The sequence below is a fragment of the Apus apus genome, chromosome 3, assembly GCF_020740795.1.
Source record: "Apus apus isolate bApuApu2 chromosome 3, bApuApu2.pri.cur, whole genome shotgun sequence".
NCBI classification, from domain to species: domain Eukaryota; kingdom Metazoa; phylum Chordata; class Aves; order Apodiformes; family Apodidae; genus Apus; species Apus apus.
In genome coordinates, this window is record NC_067284.1 from 61,632,709 (window position 1) to 61,648,625 (window position 15,917).

Consider the following 15,917-nt stretch of genomic DNA (forward strand, 5'->3'; position numbering starts at 1 on the left):
TATAACTTTTTTTAAAAATAGTACCAGGTCTGGAACATCCAGAACCTGGATCTGTTCTCATTTCATTTGTTCTTCACTCTGTTGAGGAGTTCAGACTGCAAAGGATACATGATTTTCTTCCGAAAGGGATCATATTTGGATATCATAACAGTGCAAGCACCACATCCACCTTCTCCACAGCCTAATTTGGTTCCACATAGGCCCACTGAGAAAGCAGGAATCAAGGAAAACAGACTATTGGCAGAAGCCTGCTCAAACAAGGCTTAGCAGGAAACCGAGCACTTCTTTTTTCAGTTTAATAACTTAATTTAACATAAGCAAAATATCAAATGCTGGCACTCATAGCCCTAATAAGGAGGCAGTCCATGTTCCAACAGACTCTTAGAATAAACAAAAAATTCTGAACTTCAGCAGTTTCCAATTTCCATTACACTCAGAAAAGGAAATTGCATAAGGCAGAGAAAGCACTCAGTAATTGCTGAGCGGAAGCTGTTCAGGCATTCCCTGAGATGCATGGTGACATCTCCTTCAGCACCTCTCACCAATGGTGGTTGAATTTTTCCTAAACCTGGTGATTTCTACCACGTAGAAGGCACCTGGGTAGGCAAGTTACACAGTGCTACAAGTCTCACAGTTTAGCTCTAACATGGCAGCTGCACTTGAACTGCTCACAAACTACCTGCATCTTAAGAGCCATGGTCTAGCTATCTCTCGCTTCTCTCTTGGCCCTGTTCATTATGACTTCCCAAGCAACAGGGAACTCTAGGGACAAAACCAGCTAACCACACTCCCCAGTATCCTGGTTCCCATAAAACAGGAATAGAGACACTGAGAGCCAGCACTAACAGAGATGCACAGAACCTTTGCACAGACACTTGGGAATCCACAAAATGTATGGACAGGCCTAAGCAGATTCTTCCACAGGCTGCTGAGAGTATGTCTGTACTTTTCAATAAGAAACTACATCAGATGAGCTGCAAAGATATTTCAGGAGAGAATTCCTCTGGTCACTTCTACTTGATGAGTTCCTTCACTCATTAGAAGACAATTAGGTTGCTGTTACTTGTGAAGGGGATTGGGCAAATCAGAGAGACTGCTTGAGGAAAAAACAGCTGCTTTTAGTGGGAATGGACACATGCCTCTACTGAGACAAGCAATCTGATGTCTGTTGCTTTCCCACCAGCCTCTGGTAGATGGAACTCAAATCATTTTTGCTTTCACTGCAAAGATTCTGGAAACAACATTTTTCATACAATATGCCTACTTTAGTAGAAATGCAGTTTTCTTATGCCATCCAATCCTCCTCTTGACAGCAGTGCTAATCTGCCTGATTAAAACATATTTCTCAAATTATTTGTCTGACCCGAGCCAGACATCTATGAAGTTCAACAAAATATTAATGCAGAAAATCAGAAGGTGTTGATGAACTCAGATTGCCTTCTTACAAAGCCACACGTGCTAGATACTAGATACAAAACATATAGTGGTAAAAAATGCACACAGGCACAAGAGTCGCACCACTTGCTTTCCCTCTTGAACATTATCCACCCAAGGTATAGTCAGATAAAACAGGATTGTTGATAGTTTTTTTCTGGAAACCCCAAAGAGGAGTGTGATTTATATCCCTGTACATTTTTCAGATCCCAGACAAATAGAATGTAGCAGCATGGTGAAATAAGTATTCATTATTGTTTTTAAGGAGTGCACCAACACAGGTGTGAATAGTTTGGTGTATGTACACATCCAGCTAGTCAAAAGCTCAGAAAACAAGGAATGACACTACTTACTGAACCAGACCCAGTACAGCCAGCCTAGTCATCACAGGAATAGCTATCCAGCTCCTGAAGATAATCTGACCCATGTGTTGACCAGTTGCAATCAGGAGTAAAACATGACTGCTTGCACTTGCTCACATAAATATGCCCACAGTATGTGGTGGGAACTCCTGCCTCTGAGTTTGCATCCTGGAGTCACCTGATAAACAGGTTACAGGATATTCAAGTTATTGAATATTAACTCTCCTTATCCAAATTATTGGATGATACAGCAAACATACCAAGTGGCCAGAAAATTATTTACAATTTGTGTGGAACAAGCCTACATTTCCTTCAATTGCATTGTATCAATATTGCTTTATTTCCATAATATTCTAATTCCTAGCAATTCTGAGAGTTTTCCCCTTTAAACATTAATAAATTATGTAAATTGTTTAAAAGTATATTATTTTAAATATGCTATTCTTTAAGCTTGGAATACTTGGAATACAGCTTCAATCCTTGCCAGCAAGAAATAACAGACCATGCAGAGCACTCCCTCTTATACTTCATGCACAAGCTTCGCCTTGCACTCAAGTGACAGTCAGAACAGTAAACAATTATGAAATGCTGTAGGCATTTAAAGCTGCCTGCAGTTTCTTCTAACACTGGATACATTTTCTTCGTAGGTAGGTTAGCAGAGTTGTTTCTGGGTCCACATCTTTTTCCACCACCTGCAAGAAGGGAAAGGTATTGTTACACACAGAATGCTTTACAACACATTTATGTAAGTTGGAAGAAGGAAGCTTAGTCTGTGATTTCTTTTCCAAAGCAGGAAGCAGAACCATTGATTAACTCCCCTTACTAGCTACAGCAATGTTGGTCAGGTATCCAGATACAACATTTAATTGAATTTATTATGACAGAGAAGAGTATACACGTTATATATGTCAGAGTTTTTCAGCCATGGCACACTGAAGCAAATCTTAATGAAAAATGGCAAACAGAATTAGCAGTGAGCAGAGAAAGATCTGTTCTGTTCTCACATTTTAAATTCTTTGCATCTCATCTTTATTGACCATACATAACTGACCCCTGTCCTCTCTTTCCTTTACTATTAGAAGGGACATAAAAAATGAGAAAATAAATAGAATAACAGGCACAGCATCATTAATAGACTTTGTGGACAAAAAAAATCCTACTGTGGAAACCCTAACATGACCAATTCAAGTGCTGCAGCACAGACAGCAAAGTACCAGTTGTCTTGAAGTCTTTCTTCCCTGCTAACATTAAATAAATGAGTATTAAATTAGTAGCCATCCTGAATGTGGGAATGTGAAATTCCAACCAAGGAGAAAATTTTTCTGCACATTTTGAGTCAGCTCCATCCTACTAGTGAACAACACAATTAGCAGTTATCTATTAGACATAAAATTAGATTTTACTTCAGCCTCTGCCTGATGGTCAGAAACTGAATTTCTGTCCTTGCCTCCAAATATCTGCAGAGCTTATCTTCCCCCTTTCCTGTTAGTAACAGAGTGTCAAGACATTTTTTCCAAATTCACTGTGTGCCAGAATGTAATTATGTATTCTTGGCTCTTACATTGTGCAAGTCTTAAGTACAATAGTTACAGCTTATCTAAATTAATCATTCCCAGTTTGAAGGGCAAATTGAAATTGAGGTCATTTGTTAAACTTTTTCTCTTACTGATAAGAAACCTTCACAACCTCTGTACTGCTTCAATTTTATGCCTTTAACACATGACGGGGTTACTCTAAGGTTCATACTACCTATTTGAGTCCATGTTTTTAGAACCTTTCAATAAAGCTGCTGCTACAAAACACAACTGGTCTTTTTTTTTGAACACCTCATTCCTGCACTGGGGATAACCTAGAAGAAAATAGGGTGCATTCTTCTACCTTGGGCATGTCTTAATGTAAATCATGCAGCACTCGTATTGCTGCTATTCAGAGCAGGCTGCTCCTGTTCTTTCACCTTCTAGATACACAGAAACATGCAAGATCATACAGCAGCTCTCTCATGACCAGTTGGTTCAGAGTAAACACAAACTCTGCAAATTGGTAAATGGACTTGAGCAGGTAATTCCAGAATGCCTGCGATACAAGTGTCCCATGGACAAAACACTTTTCACAGACATTTCACAGGCAAAGAGCCTTCTCCAGCAACTCACACCCTCACTACCAAGCTGAGTTTCTACCTCAGGGCTGTGCCAATGGCTACTGAACACCTTTCTAAAGCATCTTACAAGATAGCTAGGCACAGAGAAAAAGCTTCAAAATAGTTTTCAGATGGTGAAAGTCTATTTAAATTATTCTATGCTTAAATAAAAGAAAATGTCACAAGAAGTTTCCTTGAAAGAATCCAAAAAGTACTCCATTAGTTATTCAAACCAAGCAATTAAAAGTTTGGCCTTATGGTTCCTTTTCAGGACATTAAGTAAGATATAAATCATGGGCCTAAGCCTTCATCTAGCCACTCAGCTTCACACACTTTTAGTGAAGTACTTAAGCATGTGTTAAGTCAAAATTTTGCTTAACTTTATCAGAAAGTGGCTTCCACTCTGCAGTAGAACATATCCTGGAGAATCCACACAGTTATGCTGTTTAAACCAATAACCCAGATTTTCACTTCAGCCACTACAAACTACTTCAGTATAGCTATATGGCTTCAATGCTGGCAGAGATTTTGGATCAAGGGAGCTAAAGGGTAAGAGTTTAGAGGGCAATCTGGATTAAACCAATTCTCACACCTCAGAAAGCAAGGAATTATTTCTTTCCACTCAAACTTCTGGTGGGATGAGATGTTTATGAGTCTCTCTTGCTGCCTGCAGAGTAAGAACTTTGTATTCCTCATTTTTGTTCATTGTCATTGATGCTAGTTTTGTCCTCCAACATGCCATTCCTCCAGTAGCTTGTTACACTCACCTGCTGTGATTTGTTCTTAAAATATTTTAAAACCCTGTGGGTGGGGATAACATCTCTTATCTGATACCCAGAACAATGATTAAAAATAATTCTTGCCCAGCTCCCCTCAGTATCCTTGTACAGAAGGAAACTGAATTATACCCCATTGCCTCCAGTGGGAGTACAAACAGCCTATTGAGATACTGCATTTAAATAAGTGTTTCCTTTTTGTTTAGTTACTGTTTTTTACTTTTTATGCTTATTTGTTTTTGTGTTGTGTTTTGGTTTTTTATCTTTAAACCAGATGTCACATTGCCAAATACATTAGATTGATGGCGACTTTTTGACAGATTCAAAACTGTGGATTTTACTGCATCTGGTAGCTTAACTGTTAATCAAATGGAGAAAGGAACTTCGTTGGAAAAGTTAGGATGGCAGTGACAGTTAAATTACCTCAAACAAATTTGTTCCATACTACTGTGTTTGTACTACACATCTATTTGTCCACTGATTCTAGGATTGGATCACACTGGTTCCTAAACTAAAATCTGCACTCTTACAGCCTGTGGGGTAGTCCAGAGAGGTGTTGAGTTCAGTTCCCCATTGTTTAATGCACAAACTTGTATCTCAATAAATATGTTGTTTGCTGTGTTCTCCACCTGCCTTTCACTAACTCAGATAACCTTGCCTTCATAATGTAAAGCATCATATTTTCATTAGCATTCTGAGAAAGTTAAAGTATTATTTAATTTAAAGAACACTAGTTGAGCAAAGTAAATAGAGAAATAAAAAGGAAAACAGAAACTTTCTTAGTTTACTAAACAACATGCTAGGCTTTCCATTACCTAAAGTCTTTAAATGAGAAAGAGATGTTTTTCTGAACAATCTCATATTCAACCAGTAGTCCCTAGTTAGTCAATTAGTTACAAGAAGGGAAGTGAAAGGTTTTAACCAGACTGCCGTGCATCAAGTCAGACTAGTAAACAGCAAAGGTCTCCTAGGACCTTAAAAATCAGTGAATGTTATTCCTGAAGTCAGTGAGAGATTTCAAAACCATTTAGAGAGGAAAAGTATTAGAAAACTAACTGAATATAACCACACAATGTAAATCTGCTATCGGTCATGAGAACATTTTGCTCTGCTTTAAAGCAGGACGTGGAAAACTTGTAATTCACTATTTATGTAAGATCCAGTGGGTCCCAAAGCTCAGCAAAATCCTGTATTTTGTCTGGTCCTATCTGCAATCAAACATCCACAGGTTTTGAAAGAGGAGTAATGTGACTTCCAGCAGAGACACCCTCTTAACATTCAGGACAGAAATAGAAATATTGACTTCACATGTTTGAGACATATATGCATGAGACGTATGCTGAGGATAACAAAATTGCCAATATTAGCTTTAAACTGCATGTGTTGTTTTCCATTTTAGACTAGACAGACTATCAAGATAACTTTGTGCTAGTTGTGTGCCAAGTTTTATGCCCAGTGAAGTAAACAGGTGCTTAAAATAAATGATCCTGAATGTTAAGTATGCTCAGCTGTTTCAAGAAGAAACATTGCAAGCTTGGATAATGCAGGAGAGAAGAATTTGCTGCCATGAAAGTCCCTATCTTATCAACCACCTCTTATCATGCAGTTTTGTACTATGACAGAATATCAGCAGCCCATTAGCCACTTCAAGCTGTTACAGATTGACACAGCAGTAACCTTTCTCACTGGCCATATTATCACATTTTTTTGCAGCAAAGCAACTGGAATATTTAGTCAGGACTTCAGATGGATGGTGCCATATCCTGCCTTGCTACCCACTGTTTCAGCAGTATTGCCCAGGCACTTCCCACCACCCCATCCATCACATAAGTGTGCAGAAATGTCCCAGGAAACTCCGTATTTGTTGCTACAGATCGGATTGCCTCATTAATTCAGTTCTCTCTTAAACCTGTATTTAGTGGGAGTGTAACTCAAGGTGCTTCGGTAGCACACCAAAAAAGGTAATAGAAAAAAACCAACAACCTGTCCCTGGAGGCTACTGGTAGAGCACAACCCAGGAAGCCCTCTCTTCTCTGATCAAGTGGAACCTAATCCTTTGCTAGAACTGCCACTTCCAGGAGCCAGCAGCAAAGGAGGCTGAGACAGCCTTGACACATGGAATGAGTTGGTACCATTCGTAGTATTAGTTGTTCCCTGGCATTGCATTTTTTCAGCCAACAACTGGCAAGATCACACTGCAATAAACCTCTTTACACATGAACAATGTCAGCTCTGAGATGTGGCTTTTATAAATGGGAACTGTAGTTCCATGAAAACTGCTAAAATGCTTCAAGGGCAATATAATTCACAGCACATTCATTTACTCCAGGACACAGCAAGAACAGATAGCAGATAAAATAGGAAGTGGTTGTCTTCTGCTGCTAGCCTCTAGGGTCTAGGCTGCTCCTTCTCCCCTTCACTGCCTCACTCCACATGCATAGAAAAGGAGTCCCACAGAACCAGTTCTGAGCAGCTCCATCTCTTCTGCTTTAATACATATTTTCCTATGTTAGCCAAGAGTCCCCTCCAGGAAAGAGAAAGGCATTTCTACTAATTTACACAGCACAATGTTCCTGTAATACCTAAGCACCAACCAATGCTGTAAATTTACATTTACATGTATATTTACAGCACCAGCTGTAAATATAGATAATAATTTGTTGTTAAACTCTTCATATCTATCATAAGTGGCATATTGGTTTTGAAAGTTAGTTGGTCTGGCACCAGAACTAAAATCTTTCATTAGAGCATATCAGAAAAATATAACAAGACAGTACACTGGGCCTGTATCAGGGTCTGAATTTGCCAGTGTGTTTGTGGCAACTTCCTACTACAAGACTAAAAAAGCACCTAATTCACCCTCTGAAAAAAAAGGGTTCACAGAGGAGGCACCTGAAGTCACTAAAACCTTCATATAGTGAGAAGACAAGTTAATGGCATGCTGTTAGTACCCATCTTAGCAGAAAGATCATCAAACTAAATTCAAAGACCATCTTGTGCCACAGCTTCCAGATCTTAATTAGGAGGCTCAGTTAGCTATCCATGATTAACTTGAAGCTTCAAGTTTTCACCTTGCTCTAGACAGAATGAACAGCTAGTACATCAATTAACCTTGACATCTGAGCCGTTACTGATGTGCATGAGCAAAGCTTCAGTTGTCATTCTTCTTTATAAGCCTCAGAACTAGGGCTGGGTTCTACACAGGATTACAACTTACTTCTTCACCTAACTATTGATAATTAGATAAAACTAAACTTCAATATCAAATGCTCTACTACCTTAAAAAGTTCAAATTCCAATCCAGTTTGGAATACAAATTCCTAACTAAAACACCCTAATTAAAGGAACAGTCTTATCCACATTTATACTTGATTAAATTATCATGAAAGATGAACAAAAGTCAAAATCATAGTAATCCCATGCCAGTCTGTAGGGCAGAGCAGTTTTAACCAAGTAAGAATATATTGCAACTCCTGAAAGGATTAAAAAAATTTATTGTCTAGACCCAGCTTAGTGCTGCATGTGATTTATCTCTAAGCAGCGTACAGGAAAGATCCACAAGCTCAACTCCACAGTAGACAGTGGAGTCCATTCTCCCCTGCTCAGATTTCCCAGTTGGAAGCTACTTTGCCACAAGTTTCCAGGACCAAGTATCTAAGAAAGGGGAAGGTGGTGAGGTAAGACTAGCATTGAGCTGCACTCAGAACAGAATTAGCTTGGTAACTTTTAAACTTACAGTTCAAAAAAGAGGCAACCATGACTTGTTAAAAACTTTTGAAGAGTCAAGGTTGCAATGCGATCCAGGGTAAGTCCAAATTGAGAAAGGGGGCTCTGAGACAAATTGCCTAAGGTGTCCAGCACATGCAAGGACCCCACCCTCCTGTAAGAGACTGTAAGAGTATAAGTCACTTCTTGGGTAATTGTCAGCAGTTGATCTAGGGAATAGTATTAGTTAATGGGCTTTGATTTGAAGGAGTTTTCTAGCTTCTTGAATGGAAATTGAATGAACATTTCACTTAAATCCCTTTAAAAAATCAAATATCAGACCATATGAATTATATAAGGATCCTTACATTTGAGTTACATTTTCCAGATCTGTTGTAATTACTGAAATTATTTCTAGTAGAAACACCTGTATCAAGTCAGTGCACCTTTATATGAAAGTCATTACCTCAGAATTGAGGTAAATTACTGCCAACAAATCTAAAATGTAAAAGGAGCATAATTTAGCTGTGTTACTCTTTGATTTAATTCACAAGGTAAAGTCAAAGAACAGAAAAAGCCACTTAGCAAAACAATAAATAATCCTCACAACTTAACATTTAAAAGCCATGGCAATTGTGCTGGAATTAAAAAACTTCACTGGAAGAAAAAGCTTCCTAGAAAAACATGTAATCAAACCACAATCTTGAAGAAAGCCAGATAGAAAGCTGGAAATTTCCTTACCTTTTTACCATTCACAAAGAAAACAAGTTCATCCCCTTCCTTGTTTGGAACCATCCTGTACACCTTCCAAAATTCACTCAAATAGGGCCACAGATCACCCGTGTGAGAGCAGCTCTACACCCCACAGCAAAGTGAGAACCAGCTCTACAACAAGTAATACGAGTCTGCCTCAAGAATACTTCTACATCAGTGCCCTGTGAAACCCCATATTATATAAGAGCCAAAGAGGCGTGCCAGCTGCCTTTGGTTGGTGCTTCTGCAGCAGTAATGACTGAAAAGGAGCTGGAACAAGCAGAGTGACCCGCCCCCTTTTATATAGCAATAGATCACAATTCAACTGCTTTCCCTTTAGATTATACCGCCAGGCTTAGGGCACTCGTGTGCCACAGCAACGGCTGCCAGGAATTCACTGTATTTTGCAATATAATGCAAACTCGGGGGGGAAGGGAGAGGGGAGGAAGGGAGAGAGGACACGGGGGGAGCTCTCCCAACTATCCTTCACCAAATGTTGACAAGAAAAAGCCCTGTTTCCCCAGCTCTGTGCAGAGCCGTCCACCTGGCGTTCTCCACACAGAGGTCTCTCATGAGAGCACCTACTTACTTAAAAACTCCTCAGTACATGCACATCAACTAGTAGACAGACTGCAAGGCTATTTCACGATTTTTTCCTTACAGTTTTAAAGCTACAGTGCCCTCCACCTGCAAGGGCATAATTTAATGAGATAAAAGTAACTCTAGAGAACTGACAGTCTGACACAGCACCTCAAAAGAGGTGCTGGGCTAAGACCATAATGTTCACTGTGCTCTTTAAGCATTTAGGCTTACCTTCTTGGCTTAATCCTCACATCCTGGATCTTGGGTGCACGTACCACTGAAACACAGGAGAAAGCCAATTATTTGAAGATTTTTCTATCTTTCATTTCCCTGGTGGTGTTTTCTTCAGATTTTTCCATTACACAGCCATACATTTCGTATTGTTTACATCTTTGTTGTTCTTCTTCCAAAGTTGTTGCAGAAGCATACACAGACCCCTAGACATGACGTGTTTCGTGAACAAGATATCTAAACTCCTAGTTACAGTTTAAAATTCCTCCACGAAAGAGCATTATTCCAAAGTCTCATAGAACTTTTCTAGTATTGTACTTGATCCTGTCTGCTATATTTCAGTTGTTGCTATTTTGCTTTCTATCTTCAGCATACCAGGTTTACCAGTTTCGATCAGTCTTTCCAGTTTTCTTAAAATTCCTGGGAAAGCACTACATCAAAGACTCCTTCCCAGAAATGTCTCTGAAAAACTCACCAAAAAAACCCCAAAAACCTAATTAAATTACCATTTTCAGAAAAAGTCTTTCCTTCAGTGTTTTGGAAGTACGTAAGACTAAATACAATACATACATAATTTTTAACAGCTTTTATCTTCTGACTCGTATTCATAGAATCATAGTATGGTTTAGCTTGGAATGGATCTTAAAGATCATCTAGTTCCAAATCCCCTGCATTGGCAAGGATACTTCCCACTAGATCAGGTATTCTATTGCCCAGTCCATATTGTAGAAAAGCTATTTTATAACAAGCGTCAAACATTGTTTCAAACTGTTCTGTTTGCTGAAAGTATAGGTCACAGGAAATTTGTGCTTAACACCAGCTGTCTTAATTTACATTTGCAGTGAAGTCATGCATAGCTGAACTAGTGCTGACACCTACTGTCTGGCACCTCCCACTTTGTAATATAAGAGTACAAGAAAAATTACTTTCATCCAAGAATGATTTGTTGCTTCATACCTCTGTGCAAATTTACATAAGCACTACCCTCACATAGCAAGCATCAACCTCAAAGTTAGTGTACACAAGCTTAGTACTCATGAATAGTTTTGTAATATTTTAAATAAAAAATATTACTCACAACCACAGGTAACATGTTAGAGCAATCTTAAAGCAACTAGCTATTACAGCATTAACACCAAAATCAAACATGCTTTGTTTCCTAATATTTGTTTTCCATAACTCTATGTCATTCTTAGGGTTAAAGAACACTAGTAATCATGTCATCTTGTGTTTAAGAAATCCCATGCACAAATTTCTTCCTTGCTTTTGTGACAGCCTTATAGTTAAACCACAGCTTTCTGTAAAACCAGTAAAGAGCATCTTATGATATTCCATCACAATGTTTATTTTTGACCCATCAACCTACTATATTGCGTATGTAAAAGTAAAGATAAACATATCCATGATAGTGACTTTTGTATGTAGATTACACAATAATTTAAAACATTAGACCTCATCTCAACAGTGTAACTGACCACATATGTGCTGGTTTGGTTTGGCAGGATTTTTGGTAGTGCGGGAAGGGCCCCAACGGTGGCTCCAGCAAGAAGCTGAGAAGTTCCCTCTTCTCCCTAAACCAGCCAAGGAGCCATTAGACAGACAATAGATGCACCTCTGTGATTAACATACGACAAAACTGGGATAAGACCTGAGCAGAAGGAGCATTTAGGAAGAAAAAGAAGAGCTGAGCTGGAGATGTGAGAGGCAGTAATGGGATCCCCATGATTTTATGAGGAAGAAGGGGAAGAAGGCGCCCAGCAGAAGGTGTCTCTGCAGCCTATGGCGAGATGGCAGGCTGATCCCCTGTATCTATGGAGGAATGTGGTGGAACATTCCCTGGGGACACTAGGAGGGGTGGACTTGGATCATGCACCTTTGGAAGATCCCGGTGCCAGGGGAGGTGACTGTTCCTTAAGCAGCCCGTGACTCTGTGAGAAGCCTATACTGGAGCAGCTTGCTCCAGACCTCGTGGGAAGGACTCATGAAGGAGAGGTTCGTGGAAGACTCTCTCCCGTGAGAGGGACCCTATGGGGAAACAGGGAAGGACTGTAAGGAATCCTTCTTCCTGAGGAGGCAGGAGCAGCAGGAACCACCAGCCTGTGAACTGACTCTAAACCCCATCCCCTGTCCCCCTGTGCCTCTGGGGGGAAGGAAGGAGAGAAACTAGGAACAAAGTGATTTGGACCTGGGAAGAAGGGAGGAGTGGGGGTAACATATGTAAGGACCGCTGTTTTTGTTGTCTGTGTCCTCTGTGTGTTTGATTAGTGTGAAATTGAATTATTATTTTTTCCCCAAGTTGAGTCTGTTTTGCCCAGGCCCTTAATTGGTGAAGAACCCTCCTTGTCCTTTGTCTCCACCCATGAGCTTCTAGTTGACCATTAGCATAGACTCCCTTTAGTGGGCTAAAAATAAAATCTTTTGTCAATTGAACACAAATTGGTTATGAGACAAGGTATTCTGACTTACCAGTCAAAGTCTAGCTGGTTTCCCATTTCAGAAATCATGCATTTGTCCATTCATCACTCAGAGATGGGTGTATTTTAGAAGTTCAGATTTCCCTGCAGTCTCCCTCACTTATTAAAGAGCTCAGAAAGCAGTTAATACTAGTCAAGAACTATAATACACAAAACACCTGGCTTTTCTCATTCTGACTGGTTAATCCTGTGGATCTGGCTGTTGAACTCATAATGATAATCCCTTCTGCAGATGATCATACAGTGAAATTTACGGAAATACCATGCCTACCTAAAATGTTTACTGCCAAAATTAGGTAAATGCATGAAAGTACAACAACAAACCAATGCCAGAGGTAATAAAGAAAAGGTTTAAAACAAACAAATCTGAAAAGGTTTGTTGCTTTGTTCTCATGTTCCTATGATGGGAAATGGGAAGGAAGTAAGCTCCAAAGAGGATTATGTGGAGGGATTTATGAGGAGCAGTTTGGTACAGCAGATAGTAAAAAAACCAACGAAGTCCCAAGTCCGTGTTTTAATGCATTACCCCATGTATCAAGCTTTCAGGGTTTTCACATTAACTCTTCACCTGCTGCCCCTCTCTAAAAGCTGGACTGCTTCTACAAATTTATAAAGTGTCCACTGTTGCTAAAACATGTGGACAGCATCTTTCAGCTGAAACAGAAATCATTTGTTTGCTTTAGAGTTGGAGATCCCTCTTCAGTTGGCACAGATAACCTTCTGGGAACACACACAGTTACTCTTTTCAAGGCTTTCAAGAGGTCTCTGCCTGTCAAAATTACAGTCAGCTATGAGGGCATAGAAGATTAGTGAGGGGTTTACAGACCATACCTCTTACTTATAGAAGATCCCTTTTCAGAGCATAAAACTGGTTGTGCTTCATTGTTCCCTGTATCAGTTTAAAAAAATAAGACTGTATTGATTACAGACTGTGAACACGAAGACAGAGAGTGTTGCCTGAGGATGTCTGTTCACCCCTGGCATCACCTGTTGGCCACTACTGATGACAGGCTCCTGAAATAAATGGACTTTTCATCTGACTGAACAGTGACATTAATATTTTATTGGTCAAGACTCTCAAAGGATCTTAAAGAAATGCAATCTTTTCAAGATCCTAATACAGGCAGTGAATTTTCTACTTTGCAATAACAAACAAAAAGCAAACAAACAATAAAAAAAACCCTATAAAATTACATAATAAGCATGAAAGTAAGTTATTGCTTATTTTTTCAAAGACCTTCCTCAGGGTAGAAAAAAATTTTAAGTTTAGATACCTCATAAGAAAATGCATAAAATTCCTTCCTGGTTGCAGATATAGGTTTGAGAAAGATCATGGTCACAAAGCAAACATAAATTGGATATCCTCATTGAGATTTGTGAGTGACTACTAGCTCATTATTCATGAAGCACTAGTCACTTGGTGTTCAGTTTACAATTGTATTAATATCATCTAATTGTATGGATTAATTTGATGAATTACCATCTCTTCACCTGCATTTTAAGATGGGTGGAGTTTAATTACAGGGTTTTTTTCCTAGTCCTACCACCTGGTTTGCTCTCACAGAAAGAAGAATTTAAAGTTAGTTAATTCTGCTTTCTGTTGAGAAGTACTAGTTTTCACTAGTCTTCAAAAAAATTATTGAAGCAAAACTTTTGTTTCATTTGTGGTTTTTCTTTCATAATCTAGTTCAAGTGGACTAAACAAAGGATATTTCAGACATGAGATCTGAAATGCAACTTCTTTTCGAACAAGCTTTTTAATATGTGTTCCTTGTCTTCTTTAGTGTTGCCTTCCAGAGCAGCTAACTTGCCACCTATCAGTTGTCTTGCACTTGCTTCCAGTGTATCATGAGAGAGAACCTTCAGACACAGAATCACAGAATGTTAGGGGTTGGAAGGGACCTCCAAAGATCATCGAGTCCAACCCACCTCCCAGAGCAGGAGCAAAAACGAGGGCAGATCACTCAGAAGGGCATCCAGACAGGTCTTGAAAGTCTCCAGAGAAGAAGACTCCACAACCTCTCTGGGGAGCCTGTTCCAGTGCTCTGTAACCCTCACAGTAAAGAAGTTGTTCCTCATGTTGAGGTGGAACTTCCTGTGCTCGAATTTTAATCCATTGCCCCTCGTCCTATCACAGGGCACAAGTGAAAAGAGGTTGTCCCTGCCTTCTTGATGCCCAGCCCTCATGCATATATAGACATTAGTTAGACCCCCCCTCAGTCTTCTCCTCTCTAGACTGATAAAACCACCTATACTGTTATCTAACTTCATAAAATCAGTAAGGTATTTTAATCTTTCCTCTTTGTCTTTCTTTCAATTTATCTGATGACATTCTGGGAGTATCTTTTGTATTTAGTCATTATAACTCTGTCCCAGGATACATCAGAAGGAAGCAGAGTCTTTTAAGAGACTGGCTACTGTCTTTGTCACAAGTGGAAGCACTGTCTGCAGTGGGTGTTGCAAAGAGGAAAGGGGACAGAGGCAGCTGTAACAACCATGTAGAGTGCTTCACTCTTCTGAACATTCTTCTGAAATTAAATTACCATTTTTTCCCCGAAGATGAGCCTGTTTTGCCCATGACCTTAATTGGTGAAGAACCCTCCTTATCCTTTGTCTCGACCCACGAGCCTCTAGTTGGCCTTTGTCCTCCCCATTTCAGTGGGGAGGGGGAGTTGAGTGAGTGGCCACAGGGTTGTTTTTTTTATTGTCATGTTGGGCCCAAACCACAACAAGCTGCTTTTTCCAGGATAAAGTTATCAATTGCTACAGTCCCGACCTTGTTAACAGACTGCAAGTTGTTTTCTGCTCTGTTATCTCTATTATCAGCAATACAGGAATGTCTGATCACACTTCTGTTTGGTTTCCACTCAATAGTTTCATCTGCAGTTTCTTTGCAACAATTTTTCCATGATCATTCTGGGTCAGAGTAGCCAACATTGTTCACTTTAATAAAGATGAAACAAAAAGTTTTTATTTCCTTGAACAAAGTATGAGCTATTCTATATAAATAAAAACTAGAGTTGAATCCAGAATTTCAAATCCATCTCCCTTGAAAACTATGATAGTACTAATATTAAACTGGATTCCATATGTAAAAGCTTTGACATTTCTGTCCCAGGACAGTTGCAGCAGTGGTCCTATAACAATATTGGGTGTATTATCACAATAGAATGCTTCCAATTGAAAGGGAGAGATTTCATTTTCTGTGCCACAAGAGCTGCAATCTAAAACAAAAGCCTCTGGAAAAAAATATAGGCTAAGAGAGCACAGAGGAAAAGCCTAGTTCTTATTATTTTTATGATGGTGTTTACTCTAACAGACATTAGCTTTTAGGAGGGTTTTGTCTGGAGCCTGTAACATGCAACCTGCTGCATAAACCTTGTGTTATAGAATACTAAGCACAAAAATACAAACAGTAATTTGCACTGAGAGCTGAAATAACACAAGAGGAATTGACAGGATT

The 15,917-nt window shown here is 39.3% G+C and overlaps 1 protein-coding gene across 1 annotated transcript in view; it reads right to left on the reverse strand.

Moving 5' to 3' along the window:
• The window catches only part of XDH (xanthine dehydrogenase), a 53,526-nt gene extending 44,152 nt beyond the window's left edge, over positions 1–9,374 (reverse strand). The window contains exons 1-3 of the mRNA XM_051614490.1: positions 9,156–9,374; positions 2,431–2,488; positions 109–205 (exon numbers count right to left, since the gene is read on the reverse strand). Coding sequence (XP_051470450.1) covers positions 109–205; positions 2,431–2,488; positions 9,156–9,209 — 209 coding nt within the window. The 5' untranslated portion in view covers positions 9,210–9,374. The remainder of the gene's footprint in view (positions 1–108; positions 206–2,430; positions 2,489–9,155) is intronic.
• Positions 9,375–15,917: the final 6,543 nt, after the last annotated feature.